Source organism: Saccopteryx bilineata, chromosome 12 (genome assembly GCF_036850765.1).
Source record: "Saccopteryx bilineata isolate mSacBil1 chromosome 12, mSacBil1_pri_phased_curated, whole genome shotgun sequence".
NCBI classification, from domain to species: domain Eukaryota; kingdom Metazoa; phylum Chordata; class Mammalia; order Chiroptera; family Emballonuridae; genus Saccopteryx; species Saccopteryx bilineata.
In genome coordinates, this window is record NC_089501.1 from 4257745 (window position 1) to 4275678 (window position 17934).

The 17934-nt window shown below is 39.0% G+C and overlaps 1 protein-coding gene across 3 annotated transcripts in view; it reads left to right on the plus strand.

The window, feature by feature from the left end:
• AFG1L (AFG1 like ATPase) overlaps positions 1 to 17934 on the plus strand; it is a 244127-nt gene that overhangs the window by 192116 nt on the left and 34077 nt on the right. For all 3 annotated transcript variants that reach the window (XM_066248232.1, XM_066248231.1, XM_066248230.1), the window contains exons 9-10: positions 4348 to 4418; positions 4675 to 4775. In XM_066248232.1, the coding sequence (XP_066104329.1) occupies positions 4348 to 4418; positions 4675 to 4775 (172 nt within the window). The remainder of the gene's footprint in view (positions 1 to 4347; positions 4419 to 4674; positions 4776 to 17934) is intronic.

Sequence of the window (17934 nt, forward strand, 5' to 3'; positions counted from 1 at the left end):
GGAGCGAAGACTAAATACAATGGAGACCTTGGGTTGGGAGGACCCAAAATGCCACAAAAATAAACAAACAAGAGAAAAAAAAATAAAAACAAAAGCAAAAAAGAGAAATAAAGCCAAAAAAAAGCCTTGAGTCCCAAATTAACTAATTTGTTCGTGATTGAGGATTATATGGGAGGAAAGTAAAATGAGAAAAGAAAAAACGAATAGAAAGGAAAAAATAAGAAAAAGAGAAAAACGAAGGAAGAAATAAAATAGGAGGGAAAAAAAACAAAATAAAGCAAGACAAAAAAAAAAACAAAAGAGGAGAGAGTGAGAGTTAAGTGTTTTGGAGTATAACCTTAAAGGAGGGTGAGGATGAAGAAGAAAAATAAAATGCAACACTCATGGGTAGTGTAGTTCAAGAAAGGGGAAGCATAAGATGGGCAGAGAATAGAAGGACCGAGGTGGAGGAAATAAAGGCAAAAAGATAGAAGAAACAAACAACAACAACAACAACAAAAAAAAAATTAGTGGATCAAGTTGTAAAGTCTGTGGGTTTTTCTTGATTTTGAGAGGTTAACTTCTTCCTTTTTCTTTTCTCTCCCTCTTCCTGGTCGGTGACTCTGTACCCCAGGCTTTGCCCCTGTGTCACTCTTAGGTAGGGATTTGCAGTTGATGGGATTCTATGGCAATGTCATATAATTGGCTTTAGTCTTGCTGGAAGTAAAGGCTTGTTGGCGTTTGCAGGGTCCAACGATGAGAGAGTTTGCTTTCCTGGATTCTCTCTCCTAGTCCCCCCTTTCTGAATTAGCAGCCTGGTGATCCAGCTATAAGGCTGCAACTGCTTCTGCCTGGGGAGTAAGAGGCTCAAAGAGCTGGGAAATCCCCACTCTATCCCCACTCAGTGCAAGGCTTTGGGAAAGGCTCTGACAGTCAGGGCCTCCAGTGTAATCAGGCGGGGGTGGGAGTCAATTGTTGTCAAGGTGACTGTTCAGCGCCTATCATTTAGTTGGACCTCTCAACCCAGGCTTTCCACACTTTGTAGCCTGTTTTTGCAGGGAAGAAGAGGCACTAGTCTCTGCTTACGACTAGTGTAGTATAGACCTTATTATCTGCCAAGTCCTTCTTGTTAGCGTTTATCCCTGAATATGGAGGCTCTATCAGTCAGAAGTTGCCCCCGCCCCTTTAGCGAGAGGCACTAAAAAATATCACGCCTCTTGTCTTGGATCGCTGAACTGAGAGAGATCTTATCAATTAGAACCGAGGGTGCGCAGATTTTATGGGTTAAGCTAATTTCAGTGATTGGGTCGCAGCTGTGCTTCCGAAGGTATTTTAGGCTGCCTGCGCGTGCCCCTCCCCCAACGCTTGATTGTTAGCTTGAATGGCTGGGTGAGGTGCCCCGCCCACGGAGAGAATCTCCCAAGCCTCTCCCACTCGCCCCGCTGCTGGCGGCTGGACCGCACCAGGCGCAGGATAATGGAGCCCCCTGGGTGTGCGGGCCAGCAGGGCGCCCTGGGCGCGTGGAATGCCCAAGGCACACGCGCGAATGGGTTGCTCTGGGCACCGGTGGCTGGCGACCCCCACTCGCAGTGTGCGGGCCGCTGGGAACGTCAGCAGTGCTCAACCGGACCGGGCGCGCGCGGCCGCTCGTGGTGGCAGCTCGCGGTTCCCAAGTATATGGGCTGACTCACCGCAGGCGCACTCCCTCGCGGCTTGAATGAGCGTGGCTGCTGCGGTAGCTTCCTCCACACCCTCATCTCTCAGATTCAAGTGATAACAGTCCTTTTGCTTTCAGTTTGTGTGGAACTCTGGAATGCTCCGAGGATAAATTTTTCTGTTTCTAGTTGATAAATTTGTTGTGATTTAGGGGAGAGCTGTCGGACGTGCTTCTCACGGCGCCATTTCCGTGATGTCACCCCTCCCCTTTTGCTTTTAAGCCAATGTGACGATAAGTTTCCTGTTTGCCAGAAGGTCAGTAGAACTTACTTCCTGAAGTCAAATGCAAGTTGGCTTAAGTCTGTTCAATTGTAAGTTACATAATCTGCTTTTACAAATATTTATTTTTAGGCCACTTGACACCAATAAAATTTTTTATGTTTTGTAACTTCTCAGTAACTTTTTATGATAACGTAATAAAAATCTTATAAGATGCTGTTATAATTAAAATAATTGTGTACTTTCACATATAATGTCACCATAGATGAAATCACAATAGTAGTTTCATAGATGACAAAGAATATTTGGCCTGACTAAAGTCTAGTGAGCCACATTTTAACATCATAGTATTTTACATCACAGAGTAAAAAGAAACCCCTTTTGAGGAAGTTTGTAAGCTATTGTTTATTCACCAAATATGCTTTTAAAAGTGTAACTTTTGGCCCTGGCCGGTTGGCTCAGTGGTAGAGCGTTGGCCTGGCGTGCAGGAGTCCCGGGTTTGATTCCCGGCTAGGGCACACAGGAGAAGCGCCCATCTGCTTCTCCACCCCTCCCCCTCTCCTTCCTCTCTGTCTCTCTCTTCCCCTCCCACAGCCAAGGCTCCATTGAAGCAAAGTTGGCCCGGGCGCTGAGGATGGCTCTGTGGCCTCTGCCTCAGGCACTAGAATGGCTCTGGTTGCAACAGAGTGACGCCCCCTGGTGGGCATGCCGGGTGGATCCCGGTCGGGCAGATGCGGGACTCTGTCTGCCTCCTCGTTTCCAACTTCAGAAAAATACAAAAAAAAAGTGTAACTTTCTGGCTTGGTGATAATTTTTCAGAATTAGTTCTTTGTCTACATTGGGCAACATGCCTGTCCTAAGGAGAGCTTAACTTTCTGAAAGCTAGCAGATGTCTTGGGTGGCTGGCATTACTCTCTCCTTTCTATATCTCTTAAATGGTAGCTCACTTTTCTAACAGTTGTGCATGTGTACACTGCCACTGCAAGATGGAAGTGGTTCCAAATGAAGTACCAAGAATGATGTTGGCACAGCCATTTACACATACCTGAGCTTGGCAGGGGCATTGCCATTTACATTGGCTTCTGTGATTTCTTTGTACCTTTAAAGTTTTTTGTTTTTTTTTTTGGTTTCTATAATCACTCTTTCTGTAGTGTTATTATTATCTTAATACGGCTCTATTCAAATGCTGTCCAAGGCTTTATGTAAGTCAAATAGCATTTCTCATGAAAAGTTAAATATTGCAAGTAATGTTTTTAAGATCCTTTGAGGTGGAGTGGTTATTACTTGGAATATGACAATTCCGTACTCTCTATAACTGTGTGCTTTGTTGCATTATAAAGGCATTTACTGTAGAACAGTTGAAGAATTAAGTGCTTGTGTGTTAAATATCTGCCACCTGATAATTAGCTTAGGGCAGAAAACTAGTATGGTTTAATTTAATCTTATTTTAAAGAGAAAATAATTTGTCATATTAATTTTCAATAAGACTTTATTAAAATGGATGTGGTTCCACACTTAGATAACAGTGATTTGTGTGTTAAAATGAAGCATATTGGCGGGGCATCCTAAGTTTGTATGTAGATAGAGTTGAAATAAACTTCCATTTTCACTTGTGTTTTTTTTTTTAACAGCATTTATTTCTTCTGCTAGTTATTTTATTTTATTCACTGTTAATTTATCAACTCCTCTTGAAAATAAGGTGAGAGGAATAAGGCCATAGTATTATCACATTTATATACATTGGTTCCCTAAACCATATGGTGATTTCTAATTAGAATACAAAAGATTCTTTGATAAGACTAACTTCCTAGTAGTTAGGATGGTGGGCATCACAGAACGAGTTTTCTTGAATTTCTGACAAGGACACTTTTGAGAGAAGCTCCGTGGTTTATAGTTGTCCTTATACTCAAAGTCTGATAAAGTTATTGATGTGCAGATCAAGTTGATAGTTTGAAGCTGGTAATTTAGTTCTGTATGTTTGATCCTCTCAGTCAGTGGCTTGACGTGATTTTTTAAAAACACAGCTTCAATGTTTAATTTCACATGTACCCTCTCAGAGATTTCAAAGGATACTTTGCTGGCTGCTTGACTGCCTTGTCTATTTGCTTTTGTTTTGCATGCAAGAGAGAACCAGGAGCCTTTCTCCTCATTGTGTACACAGAGTATTAATGGATTTACTCTGCCTGTATGGTCTCATTACTAGAAACAGCCAGAAGCACAGAAGTCTTTCAGTGTATGCAAATAAGACAGAATCATCTACCTGAGAGTTAATATTCTCTGCTTTTAAGTGTATTGTAAATCTAATGTTTGTATTTAGAGCATAACATCCTGTTCTCTTATTTTATGGGCAAAAAGCTAAGCAGGCTCAGGCAGCTGTTTGATGTTGGCTTCAAGTGTTATTAATTTCATATTCTATTATTCTTTTCACTGTAGCACAAGTGAAGCTGATGTGGAGGCTGTCATGGATAAGTTGTTTGATGAGCTGGCTCAGAAACAAAATGATTGTACGTAAGTTAATTTCTCTTGAAAGAGAATACATTTAGAACACAATGCCCAATCTCCACTGACCAATTAATAAGTTCCATTGCTGTATATGGGTTGATGCCACGCTCAAGTGGCAGTCATTGTATCAGCATTTTGTCTAATTTATGTGTTGAATCATGTGCTATTATTCATCAAGCTATGCATTTCCTATCTGTAAGAGATGAATTTTATAGTAATTATCCAGACAAGATTGAGTCTTTGTTCATGTTCCCATAGTAACTAGACCAAGGATTCTAAAAGTGCAAGGCAGAGAGCTGCGGCTGAATAAAGCTTGTGGAACCATTGCCGACTGCACATTTGAAGAGCTGTGTGAGAGAGTAAGTATCCAGACACGTCCAGACCCATTGACCTTTTCACATGTGAAAATACTTCCTATTTTCCCCTCTGAGTGTTTCAGGTTTTAAAATACTATTCACAGAGTCAGAACTGATTTAAAAGTCTCATAAGGGAAATTCTCATCTCTATGTGCCATGTGCTTTTTATAAATATTGGCACAAAATTTGCACTTGAAATCTTAAAACAAAAATTAAAAATACAAAGAGAACTGTCAACTGTTGCTGGAAGCCAAAATAAAATCAGTTTTAGGAATATTTTATAAAGGTGAAACATAAAAGAATAATTTTTTTTAGTTGAGGTGAGGTTAGTATGCGTGGAAGGGAAGGTGAAGTAATATTGCCATGATCCGAGGAAGTATGATGAAGAATTTCTATTTCTCGTTCTTATTACCCATCTGTTATTGCTATAATATATGGCCTACTTGTGTCAGGTTTAAAAAAAAGTAGATATTTATAACTGTGACATCTATGTTATATAATAATACATTCAACAGAGAAAAATGGACATATACACACATTCATATAAATGAGAAAGACCTTGATTGCAGATTCATTGTAGATATGAGTTCTGTCTTTTAAAACCTCTGGAATTCTCAGTAATCAATGGATTTTCTGTATATTTATTGGCTATAAGTCTTCATAAATACAAATCCAGCCTGACCAGGCAGTGATGCAGTGGATAGAGCATTAGACTGGGACACAGAGGACCCAGGTTTGAAACACAAGGTCACAGGTTTGATCATGGGCTCATTTGGCTTGAGCAGGGGCTCTTCAGCTTGAGTGTGGGGTCACCAGCTTGAGCGTGGGATCATAGACATGACCCCATGGTTGCTGGCTTGAGCCCAAACGTCGCTGGCTTGAATCCCAAAGTCACTGGCTTGAGCCCAAGATTGCTGGCTTGAGCAGGGGATCACTCGCTCTGCTGTAGTAGCCCCACCCTCACCCACGTGAAGGCACATGAGAAAGCAATTAATAAACAACTAAGGTGCCACAGTAAAGAATTGATGCTTCTCATCTCTCTCCCTTCCTGCCTGTCTGTCCCTATCTCCCTATCTGTCTCTCTCTCTGTCTTTCTTACTGAAAAAAAAAAAGAAATATAAAATCCAAGTTACATATATCTTTATGCATAATATCTCAATTGTTTTATATAAATTATAATTCTAGCTGGTCTGGTTTATCTTGACTTTCAGGTAAATAAAAAACAATTGTTTTTCAGTAAGGAGGAAGAAAAAGTCTTCATTTCTAACTGCCATCCATTTCATGAGTACCTTTCTTAAAAGCTAGTGACTTAATTACTTCTAGCCAATATACATTTGTCATTTTTAAACCAGTGAGATGAACCCACTCTATAATAGTTATTACAGAAATAAAGCACTTCAAAACCAATAAGGTTTAGGATCGAGTAGGAGCATCTGACAGGGTGACAATGTCAGTCGCTGTTAGTGAAAGTCGTCACTGTGGGTGATATGGACCCTTCACATTTATACTGGATCAATCTTATCATGGACCTTTAACCTAATATCTCCAGACAAAATTCTGTTAAGGCTTCCATTTAAATTTTGCATACTTTGCTAGAGAAATAAACTTGAGAAAAATCTTATGTGTTGAAAAGGTCAAGTTCCTCCTCCTCCTGCAGAAGGATAAATAAAAATAACACATAAAAGTAAGTCATTTTTTATCTTACTTGACAAAAAGATAGATTATAAAACCACTGTGAACTAAATTCCTAGAATAACAATGAGGAAATTACTGTTTAGTGAGGAGATGGGAGGACAGGCCTGTTAGATGTTGAGGTAGTAAGGCAAAGTTGGTTTCTTGGAGCTGATATGAGTAGATAAAAATATTTATCTATATTTTTAATGTGCTCATGACTTCAGGAGACTTAATATCAGAAAAGGCCACTAATCAAGGACCAGAATCTTCAGTCTATGGGCTGAAGGTAGTGGGAAAGAAGGTGAATTGGGGCTTTATCTTGAAAAATAAAAATAACACATAAAAGTAAGCCATTTTTTATCTTACTTGACAGAAAGATAGATTATAAAACCACTGTGAACTAAATTCCTAGAATAACAATGAGCAAATTACTATTTATTTTTGGCGTAACTTTCTTGACAAAGTTTTAAGTTGATAAGTCAGTGTCTCTCATACTTCAATTACATAAAAAAACATTTCTACAAACATATTTAAGGATTTCATCAGTTTTTTCAAAATCTTTTTCTTTTTTATAGAGACAGAGAGAGAGTCAGAGAGAGTGACAGATAAGGACAGACAGACAGGAAGGGAGAGAGATGAAAAGCATCAATTTTTTGTTGCAGCATCTTAGTTGTTCAATGATTGCTTGTTCATTGACTGCTTTCTCATATGGGCCTTGACCAGGGTGGGGGGGGGGTGCTACAGCAGAGCAAGTGACCCCTGGTTCAAGCCAGCGACCTTGGGCTCAAGCCAGTGACACTGGGCTTCAAGCCAGCGACCCTATGCTCAAGCTGGTGAGCTCATGCTCAAGCCCGTGACCTTGAGGTTTTGAACCTGGGTCTTCCACATCCCAGTTTGATGCTCTATCCACTATACCACTACCTGGTCAGGCTCAAAATCTTTTCTTTTCTTTTTTTTTTTTTTTTTTGGTGACAGAGACAGAGAGACAGACAGATAGGGACAGACAGGAAGGGATAGAAATGAGAAGCATCAATTCTTCGTTGTGGTACCTTAGTTGTTCATTGATTACTTTCTCATATGTACCTTATTCAGGGGGATACAACAGACCCAGTGCCCCTTACTCAAGCCAGCGACCTTGGGTTCAAGCTGGCGAGCTGTGCTCAAACCAGATGAGGCCGCACTCAAACTGGTGACCTTGGGGTTTCGAACTTGGGTCTTCTGCATCCCAGCCCAACACTATCCACTGTGCCACCGCCTGGTCAGACTCAAAATCTTTTAATTCATGAATATTTCAGTTACTTTCTTTTAAAGCTTTGTTGATTTTTTTTTTTCTGTTCAAGTTGGCAAGACCTCGTTGGTCAGTGGCTTTGTATGGATAGGTTTGCTTTCTACCTACATTGTAACCATGTGATATTTACCACATCAGACAAGCACTGGATAACTGACCAGAGATACCAACATGATGGAAGGGTTAGGTACTAGTATTAAGCTTGAGGGATGTTTGAAGATGGGCTACATTTTTAAGTGGTCGATTTTTATTTGTGACAGTTTTCTTGTATTAATAATTTTATATTTCTTTGCAACTTTATATAAGTGTGGCAATTCAGATATTGAATACTTATGTGAAGAGGACACTTTATATCATTCAACTTCAGATGTAACCTAAACTCTTAGTTATAATTGTGATCTTATGAGCCATGCTAAATAGTTGCCAAAAACTATTCAATAAAGGAAAAAAACCATATTCAACCCAAGGTAAAGAAGGTGTCATCTGGTGTGTCTGGAACAGTCCCAGCTTTGGGCCACCTAGTCTAGCTTTCTGGGAGGCTCTTGAAGCCCCAGGCTCATCCATCCACAACTCCTGACACCATCATGAAAAAAAACCTTAGGCAAGAAATGGATGGTTGACAGTCTGTAATGATTATGTTTGCCATGGTCCCTCCCAAGGAAAAATAATATATATATGTGCACACTTATATATTTATAAGGTAGAAATTTATCTGTGTCTTGATAGGTAAAAGAAGGTTTGACTATAAATTCTTGATGTATGCCATAAGGAAATGTAAAAGGCCTGCGACATTCCTCTCTTCTCACATCTCTCACCAACCTGCTCCAAACATGGTACCTCAGATATGGAACCCTGCAGGTTAACATCGAGCCTCTTAGTATCTCTGGGATTCTCTTTCTTTGCAAATCTTCAGTTTAACACTGTGATGTTCAGAGAAGGAGTCCCAGTTAGGAGACCCTATAGCACCTGCATAACAGTAAGAGCACACATTGCCACTGATCAGCCATCAGCCTAAACACTTTTTCTATATTAACTCGTTTTATACTTATAATAGGTGGGCAATATTATTGTCCCCATTTTGTAGGTAGAGAAATTGAGGTACTGAGATCTTAAGTTATTTTCCCAAGATCACACAGCTTGAAGGTGGCAGAGCCAGGACTTTGCACTTCATGGTAGTCTGGGAATAAGATTCTGTACTCTGAATCACTACACAATATTAGAAACTGTTCTGGACAAGTTACATCAAATTACATTAATATAATTCTGGTTCTACCATGAAATACAATTACATACCTTGTGACTTCACACATCTGAATAAGCTCTGAGTCTTCAATGGAGCATGAAGCTGGGTATGGAACAGAGATCCTCCGGTTTGAGAGCCCCAGGTGTACTGAGAACCTTAGTACGGAACTGTCTGACTCATGTGTCTTGGCATACACACCAGCAGTGGGCACAGCTACTGACCCAACAACCACCTGGAGGCTGTATAGGGCTTATACCTCCAGGCTAGGACCTCAAGCCTTAGGCAGCCTCATTTCTTTACTCTTTAATAAAAATATTATCATCTTCTCTCCCTGCTATGATATGGAAAAGGTTGAGAAGCCCTGTTTTAGATAACTGTGGGTGGGTTAACGGGAGGGTAGTGGAGAAGTCAGATATGTGATCGCTTAAGTCAGTGGTTCTCAAAATATGGTTCTTAGGAGTCCTTGAGGTCAATACTACTAGGACACTATTTGCCTTTTTCACTGTGGTGACATTTGTAATAATGGTACAAAAGCAATGGTAGGTAACATTACTGGAACCTTAGCTGAATCAGGGTAGTATTGCTAAACCATATTGTATTCTTCATTGCCCACGTAATCACTGTAAGAAAAAAAAGTCCAGTTTCACTTAAGAATGTTGTTAAAGAAGCAGCAAAAGTGATTAACTTTGTTAAATAGCAACCCTTGAGAACGTGGCTTTTTAACATTGCTCATGATACAGGATGTACTCATAGAGCACTCGTGCTATATGCGAAGCACAGCTGTCCAGAGGAGCAGCATGTGTGCAGTTGTTGTAGTCACTTGCTGAACTAGCCACTTTCTAACGTGGAATGTCATTTTTACTTGAAAGAATGAGGGACAAAATGTGGTTATTCAGGTTTGGCAGATATTTCTCTTGATGTTTGACAGACACTTTCTTGAAAACAAATGTAGTCAGAATGTCACTTGAAGAGAAATAACAGTATTTGTTGCCAGTGATAACATTTGAGCAAACAAGTAAAAATTAAAATATTGGAAGACTTGTTGCCACCACCATGAATTTGACAGCTTCCTAATTTTTTTGCTTTTTTTTCTGGCGAGATTGATGGTGATATTAACAAATGCAAAATTTTGACATTGTATAATTAATCATGTCAACATTTGGAATATCTACTTAATTCATTAAGCCAGTATTTTCTAAGCATTGCATAGTTTTACAAAATCATGCATGACAAAAGATTCATAACAGACTGACAGCTGTCAGAGGGGAGAGGGGTTAGGCAACTGCATAAAAAAGGTGAGGGGATTAAGCAAAAAAACCCATATATACATATTTATGTGTTGTCTATATGTACATAAATATATATACATATCTGCATCTATGTGCTTATATACATATATATGTATATAAAACACACAGACAAAAATATGGGGATAGCCAGAGGGAAATGGTGGTTAGGGGTGGGTGGAGGTGGGCAAAGAGGGAGGAATTGAACAGAAAGAGGCTACTTAGGGTGATAGGCACATGATATAGTTTGCAGATGATGTTTTATTGAGTTGTACACTTGAAACCTGCATTTTTGAACCAATGTCACCTCAATAATAAAAATATAAAATAAAGTGCAAGAAACACTAATGGATTTTAATATAATAGATTTTTTAAAACACACTGATATTATTTCAGATTCTACATTGTAAGTTACATTTTAAAAACTATTTCTTGTCAAGTTTTAAACAATTTTAAAATAGACTCATTTTTTAGAACAGCTTTACTTTTTCAGAAAAATTGAAGTACAGAGAATTTCTCTATACTCCCAAATTGATTCCTATTATTGACATCTTACATTAGTATGGTGCATGTTACAATTAATGAAACACCATTGATATATTATTATTTCATTTAGATTTCCTTAGTTTTTACCTAATGTCCTTTTTCTATTCCAGGATCCTATCCAGGATACACATTAATTTTAGTCATCATGTCTCCTTAGGTTTTGTTTGTTTGTTTGTTTTGGCTCTGTTTTTCAGACTTGCATTGTTTATGATGACCTTGACAGTTTTAAGCAGTACTGGTCAGGCATTTGATAGAATGTCTGTCTATTGAAATTTGTCTGATGTTTTTCTCATGATTAGACTGAAATTATGGGCTTTGGGTAGAAAGACCAGAGAGGTCAAATGCTAACTTCAAACATCATATCAGGGATACATACTGTCAACGTGACATATCACTGTTGACGTTAATCTTGATCCACTTGTCTGAGGTAGTGTTTGTCTGCTTTCTCCACTATAGAGTTCCTCTTTTCCCTCTCTTTCCATATTGTGCTCTTTAGAAGGAAGTTCTCATTGAGTTTTCAGGTAGTATCAAAGAAAATATACACAATTATCTGATAAGGCTATTAAAACACTTTTCCCTTTTCTAATTGTATATCTGTGCAGTCAGATTTTGTTTTGTACTCCAACCAAAACAGCATATCACAATAGATTGTATGTAGAAGCAGATAAGAGAATCTTGGTCTCTTCTATTGAGTCAGACATTAATGCATTAATGTGATTTGTAAAAAATGTAAAACAATGCCACTCTTACTAAATTATTTTCATTTTATTTCCATTAAAATGTTTATGTTAATTTGATATTATTTGTAATGGCTTTATCATTCTTATTTTAAATAAATTAATAAATATTTTAAAATTTTACATTTTAATTTCTAATACAGTAAATATAAGGAGCGATAACTCATATAAACAAGAAGCTCTTTGGATTCCTTAATAATAGTGTGGAGGAATCCTGAATCAAACTGTTTGAGAACCACTTGCTTTAGGGTTAACTTCTAGGATTCAAAATGAAAGAATTCTATGCAAAGAAAACAAGCAAAAACAGAATTCTAAAGGCTTAATGAGTAAACTGAGTATACTTAAATTTTCCTTATTGAGAAATGTAATTTTTACACCTGCAGAAAATTGTTTCCTCAACTGATAACTGTGCTCACAAGTAACTATTTGCGAGAGTAGTTTATTATTTGTGTCGTAAAAATAATGACAGGTGGCCAGGTGTGTTTCTGAAAAGTCTGAGCAGAAAAGTATATCAGTTGATGCATTTGCATGGTGTACATATTGTTCACTGTCAGCTTTTTGTTCGTTAGCTTTCTTCTTTGGTTCTTATTATTGAAAGAAAGAAGTTACATGTTTTGGCCTTCATCTGTTTATTAATCTTCATTATATCATATTAGCTTATATATTGTTAGACTTAAAATGTACTGAACAGTATTATCTCTTGGGGAGTTCTTCAGAGACATTTCCCTTCTCTGTCTATTTTATGCTTTATTTCATTTCATGTATTCCAAATGAAGCCACTTGTTGGAAAGTACTTCTGGTTTATGCCCTGTGCTTGGTACGCTCTCAATAAATACTAAAGGGTGAATAGCTTTTATTTCTATTATTTGGCCAAGAGTCAAGTCTGATGGTGTTCGGATGCCAAACATGGTGATGAGCATCACAGAATAAGGACGTTAATCACCGAAGGTAAGGCAGCCCAGGAAATCTCCTTGGCCCTTTACCTTCCCAGCAGCAAAACCATTCTTGTAGCGTATGGGACAGATAAAGCAGCAGTGGGACTGAACAGAGCTCAGTAGAGAATGGGTCAGATTCTTGTAGGGAGGAATGTGAATCCAGTGTCAAAAATGAGCTCTAGCCTGACCTGTGGTGGCGCAGTGGAAAATGCGTCAGTCTGGAACACTGAGGTCGCCTGTTCAAAACCCTGGCTTGCCTGGTCAAGGCACATGTGGGAGTTGATGCTTCCTGCTCCTCCCCCACTTCTCTCTCTCTCTCTCTTTCTCTCTTTTTTTTTCTCTCCCTTCTCGAAAATGATTAAAAATGAAATCCTAAAATAAAAATGAGCCCTAAGCCTTTTTGTCCTGTTTTTTCCTGCTCACATTCCTATTCAGCTCTTAAGGTAAAGAATTTTAGTCTTAGTCTTGAAAAGCACCTTGTAAGTCATCTTACCTATCCATTCAACCAATCCCAAATCCTTCTACAAAGTTTGGTCTTCCAGTTGCTTCGCAATGCCAATTTGGGGCATGCCATTGAACATGTTTACATGCAATTAGATGTAAAATTTCAACATACATACCTTGACCTAGACTGTTTCATATAGGCCCTCAGTATTATAAGAAAGGTTTTTAAAATAAAATCTCATAATTGATCTATACCATAACTTGATTTAAAAAGGTAAGATGTGTACTAGTAATATTTTTTTTAATTATTCTTAAATTCTGTAAATAAAAAAAAAATAGAATTCTCTGTAAGGTTGGAGTTTGGACTAACGGATCAATTTTTACTAATTGTTGCTGATGATTTGTATCCTTCAAGAAAATAGCTATATTGGGCTAAAAGTTCTTGGTGTTTTGTGTTTTACTATTTTAAAGAGAAAAGGACTTAATGAGATGTTCATAAAAGTGGCTAGATTAGAAATTTGAAAACTGGAGCCACTTAGAATAAATGTGATTATTTCCATGATGAAAAGGAGGGTGAAGAAGAATCAGAAGAAATGGAGAAAAACTGGGTTCTGAGAATACTGTATTACATGGGAAGATTTCTGGTTCAGGACACACTGTGAGCCTGCACCGTCTTGTTTGCTTCTGTTCCCGAATGAGGGCAGGAGCGCTCCGAGGCGCGTGGGCTCGGCTGGTAAGCTCTGCAAGCTGTGGACTTCCCAGTCTCGGCTCCTGCAGCTTCTCCAAGGGAGAGCTTGCTTTCATTTTCTATGAATACCTGTATATTGTGCTGCTAACTGCAATGGTTCAGAAACATGTCTGGTCCCCGTCATGGAGGAGAAGGTGCTTATGGAGGGAAGAGAAGTGTGCTCAGAACTGTGCGCCTTCAATGTGTTCTCTGTCTTAGGAGTAAAATTATTTTGGGGACCAGATCTAGTAGAAGTAGACACTACCCCCTATATTCCTTTTAATGTCACTTCTCTAAGGAAGAATGACAAGGGAATATTTAATATTTGTTTCAGTGTTTGGGAGGAATGTGTTATTTACCTACTCAGACAATGATTAAGAAGTATGAATTAAATTTTTTTTTTTTTTTCAATTTTCTGAAGCTGGAAACAGGGAGAGACAGTCAGACAGACTCCCGCATGCGCCCGACCGGGATCCACCCGGCACGCCCACCAGGGGCGACGCTCTGCCCACCAGGGGGCGATGCTCTGCCCATCCTGGGCGTCGCCATGTTGCGACCAGAGCCACTCTAGCGCCTGAGGCAGAGGCCACAGAACCATCCCCAGCGCCCGGGCCATCTTTGCTCCAATGGAGCCTTGGCTGCGGGAGGGGACGAGAGAGACAGAGAGGAAAGCGCTGTGGAGGAGTGGAGAAGCAAATGGGCGCTTCTCCTGTGTGCCCTGGCCGGGAATCGAACCCGGGTCCTCCGCACGCTAGGCCGACGCTCTACCGCTGAGCCAACCGGCCAGGGCTGTGAATTAAATTTTTAACATTAAAGTGTTCATTAGCTTTTTAAAATTAGAATTTGTTTTTAATTTTAAAGTAAATTATTTCACTTGGATTTAGTAATAAATGTATCACAGCTCTAAGTAATAATTGGAAATAGTTCTCTAAACAGAAGACCTAAATGATGAAATGCTTGGTAAAGTATTGAGAAAATCTAGGCTAACCAGTTGATATAACTATAAAACACCTTAAAGCTACTTGTTTGACTATTTTAAATGATAGCTTTAACACCGCTGACTTTTCTAATGCTTACCTAACTACTGGCTCTTTTTTATAAACAAAAAAAATTTTTTCTTAAGTAGTTTTTTGTTTTGTTTTGTTTTGTTTTACATTTTATTTATTCATTTTTTAGAGAGAGGAGACACAGAGAGAGAAAGAGACAGAGAGAAGAAAGAGATAGAAAGAACAGAGGGAGGAGCAGGAAACATCAACTCCCATATGTGCCTTGACCAGGCAAGCCCGGGGTTTCGAACCGGCGACCTCAGCGTTCCAGGTCGACGCTTTTACCCACTGTGCCACCACAGGTCAGGCATCTTAAGTAGTTTTGTGATTCTTAATTTTCAATTTTTTCTGTTTCCCACCATAAAGTACATGATTTGATATACTTAATAGTTTCTTTCCCTTAGGTTAGATCAATTGATTCAAATTTAGTAATTATTTAGTATGTTGCTAATTAGAATATTTAATATGATATATCTCTTTAGATATATTATTACTTTCAGATATGTTTTATAAGAAAAAGTTTGAGAATTGTTATAATATACTATTTTTGTTCCTCAAAATAACTTGGTAAAGATATTGAGTTAGGTAAAGGATTTTGAGAGAAAATTAGAAAAGAGCTATAACATCAAGAAATTATAAGATTTCTGTGTATTTTGGGGTCAAATATTACTTAATTCTTTTATCTTTTATTGTTAATCAAGAAATATATGTTATGCCCTGGCCGGTTGGCTCAGTGGTAGAGCATTGGCCTGGCGTGCAGGAGTCCTGCGTTCGATTCCCAGCCAGGGCACACAGGAGAAGCGCCCATCTGCTTCTCCACCCCTCCCCCTCTCCTTCCTCTCTGTCTCTCTCTTCCCCTCCCGCAGCCGAGGCTCCATTGGAGCAAAGATGGCCCGGGCATTGAGGATGGCTCTGTGGCCTCTGCCTCAGGTGCTAGAATGGCTCTGGATGCAACAGAACGATGCCCCAGATGGGCAGAGCATCGCCCCCTGGTGGGCATGCCGGGTTGATCCCAGTCGGGCGTATGCAGGAATCTGTCTGACTGCCTCCCTGTTTCCAGCTTTGGAAAAATACCAAAAAAAAAAAAAAAAAGAAAGAAATATATGTTATGTACGATCCCCCCCCCAAGATTGTTACATTGATTTTAGTGGCCACAACTATTTCGTAAGTGCTTTCATATCTGTATGCCACTATGTCAGCAATTTTCAACTGGTATGCTACAAGAATTTTTTAAAACATGCCATACCTGACTTATTAATCAGGGACACTGACCTCTTTTTGCTTACATTGTCAAATAAAGAAAAAATGACAACAGCCAACACAGTAGCCGTCTAGTATGAATTAATCAAAATCATACCTATTTCTTCTCTCAGATTGGCAGAAAATATATTTTTTTGGTCCGCTGCAGAATTTTAGTATTTGGCTGATGTGTGCCATGAGATGAAAAGGTCAAAAATCACTGTACTATATTATAAGGAATATAAAGGAAGTATAAGAAATTTCTTTCAAAGAATTTATCATTTATAAAGGAAATAACATGAACCAAATACCAGACAGTGAGTAGAGTGGAAAGAGGCCCAGCTGAGTCAGGAGATATAAATTCCAGTTTTTACTCAGATCCTACATATGTAACTTAGTGGCCTTAGGCAGGTCCCTTAACCTCTGTGGGTCCAAGTACCTCATCTCTAAAATTTATGTGATCAGCTAATTTCTGTCATTTCTTTCAGCTATAACAGTCTATTTTAAAGAGCTGTGCTCACTAGTTAAATACATATTTTAAGTGCATCAGGAATTAAATGTAAGGACAGTAAAGATTGGGAAGATTCTGAGGAAAAGTGCGATTTAAGGAGGAAACTGATCTTGACACTGAAAGGTGCATTGAATTTAGATGAACATACTAGACTGAAGGTATGTCAACCATGATCTAAGGTCAAGCACCAAATATCTCAGGAGGAACAGAGGATGCTTGCCCAATGAAAGCAGAGTACGTGTTGAAGAGAAAAGGGAATTAAGAAAATCTCAGATGAATACTCCATAAAAAACCAGACTTCTTACCATGATCCACAGAGAGACATTTTAGGTTTCAAGCAGGAACAGTGTACATAAAGTAGTAATGTTACAGGAAGATTAATGGAGCAGTGCATGCTTGGAAAGGCTGTAACTCCCACCAGTATGTTCCAGTGGGTTAGCAAATGGTATCTCCTCTTACGAATGCCCTCCTATCAGGAAGGAACGTTGTTAAATAAATCAACATGCTACACGTTTGTTTAAATTACCTTTTATGCAGGATAACAGAGAAAGCTTTACCCTTTTGATATTTTATTCACTAGATATTTACTGAGTATTTAATGGAAAGCTGGCATAGGTCTATGTGCTATGGGGGTACAAAGATGAATAAGAGTCAGTCGCTACACTTACATAGTCTTAATTTGGAAGAGAAAATGTGGTCAGTACATAGATCACTGGACAATGAGGCAGATTATAATGAGCACTGCAGCATCAGTATGACCATAGTGCTGTGATAATCAGAGGAACTGGGCTTAAAGGCTGGCTGGAGTGCTGGAGAGTCTGCTGGCGTGGGAGGTGGGGGGATGGGAGCGGTGGCTCTTTCCTTGTTCCTGAGAACAGATCTCGAGAGCAACCTTAGTAATCTCTTCCCCTTCTGAGTGTTTGTTTTTATGAAATTAACAAAATATATTCAGAAAAGTGAAGACTCAGGAGGATTCTACTTCCATTAATGACAGAGTAGCTGCTATTTGACCATATTACCTGTAGATCACAACTGTAACTCTGAACAACATTTAAAAAATAACCATCTGGAAGGCACTGTCTAGGTGCTATCTGTTGAGCAAATAAAAACAGAAGGAAAGTGGAATATAGTCAACACTTGGGAGGAAGGATTGACACTGGTGAATTTCTTATTTTTATAGTTTTTTGTTTGTTTGTTTGTTTTGTTGGTTTGCCTGAGACAGATTATAGTGGGCCTTATATGGGACATTGAAAACTCAGGAGAAACCCGCACTCTTCCTGGCTTGAGGAACTAGAGCAGCTGGAAAAATAGAGGAGAGATCACAGAAAGGAGAGAACCACAGAGGAAAAACCCAAAATTCGTCATAGAAACTCTGTCCAAATCTTGGACTGACCTTTGAACTACACATGCACACTCACTGTGCATGTGTAGAATAAAAACAACTGAACAGAGATTTTAGTTTCTGCTCATCACGGGGAAGACAGAG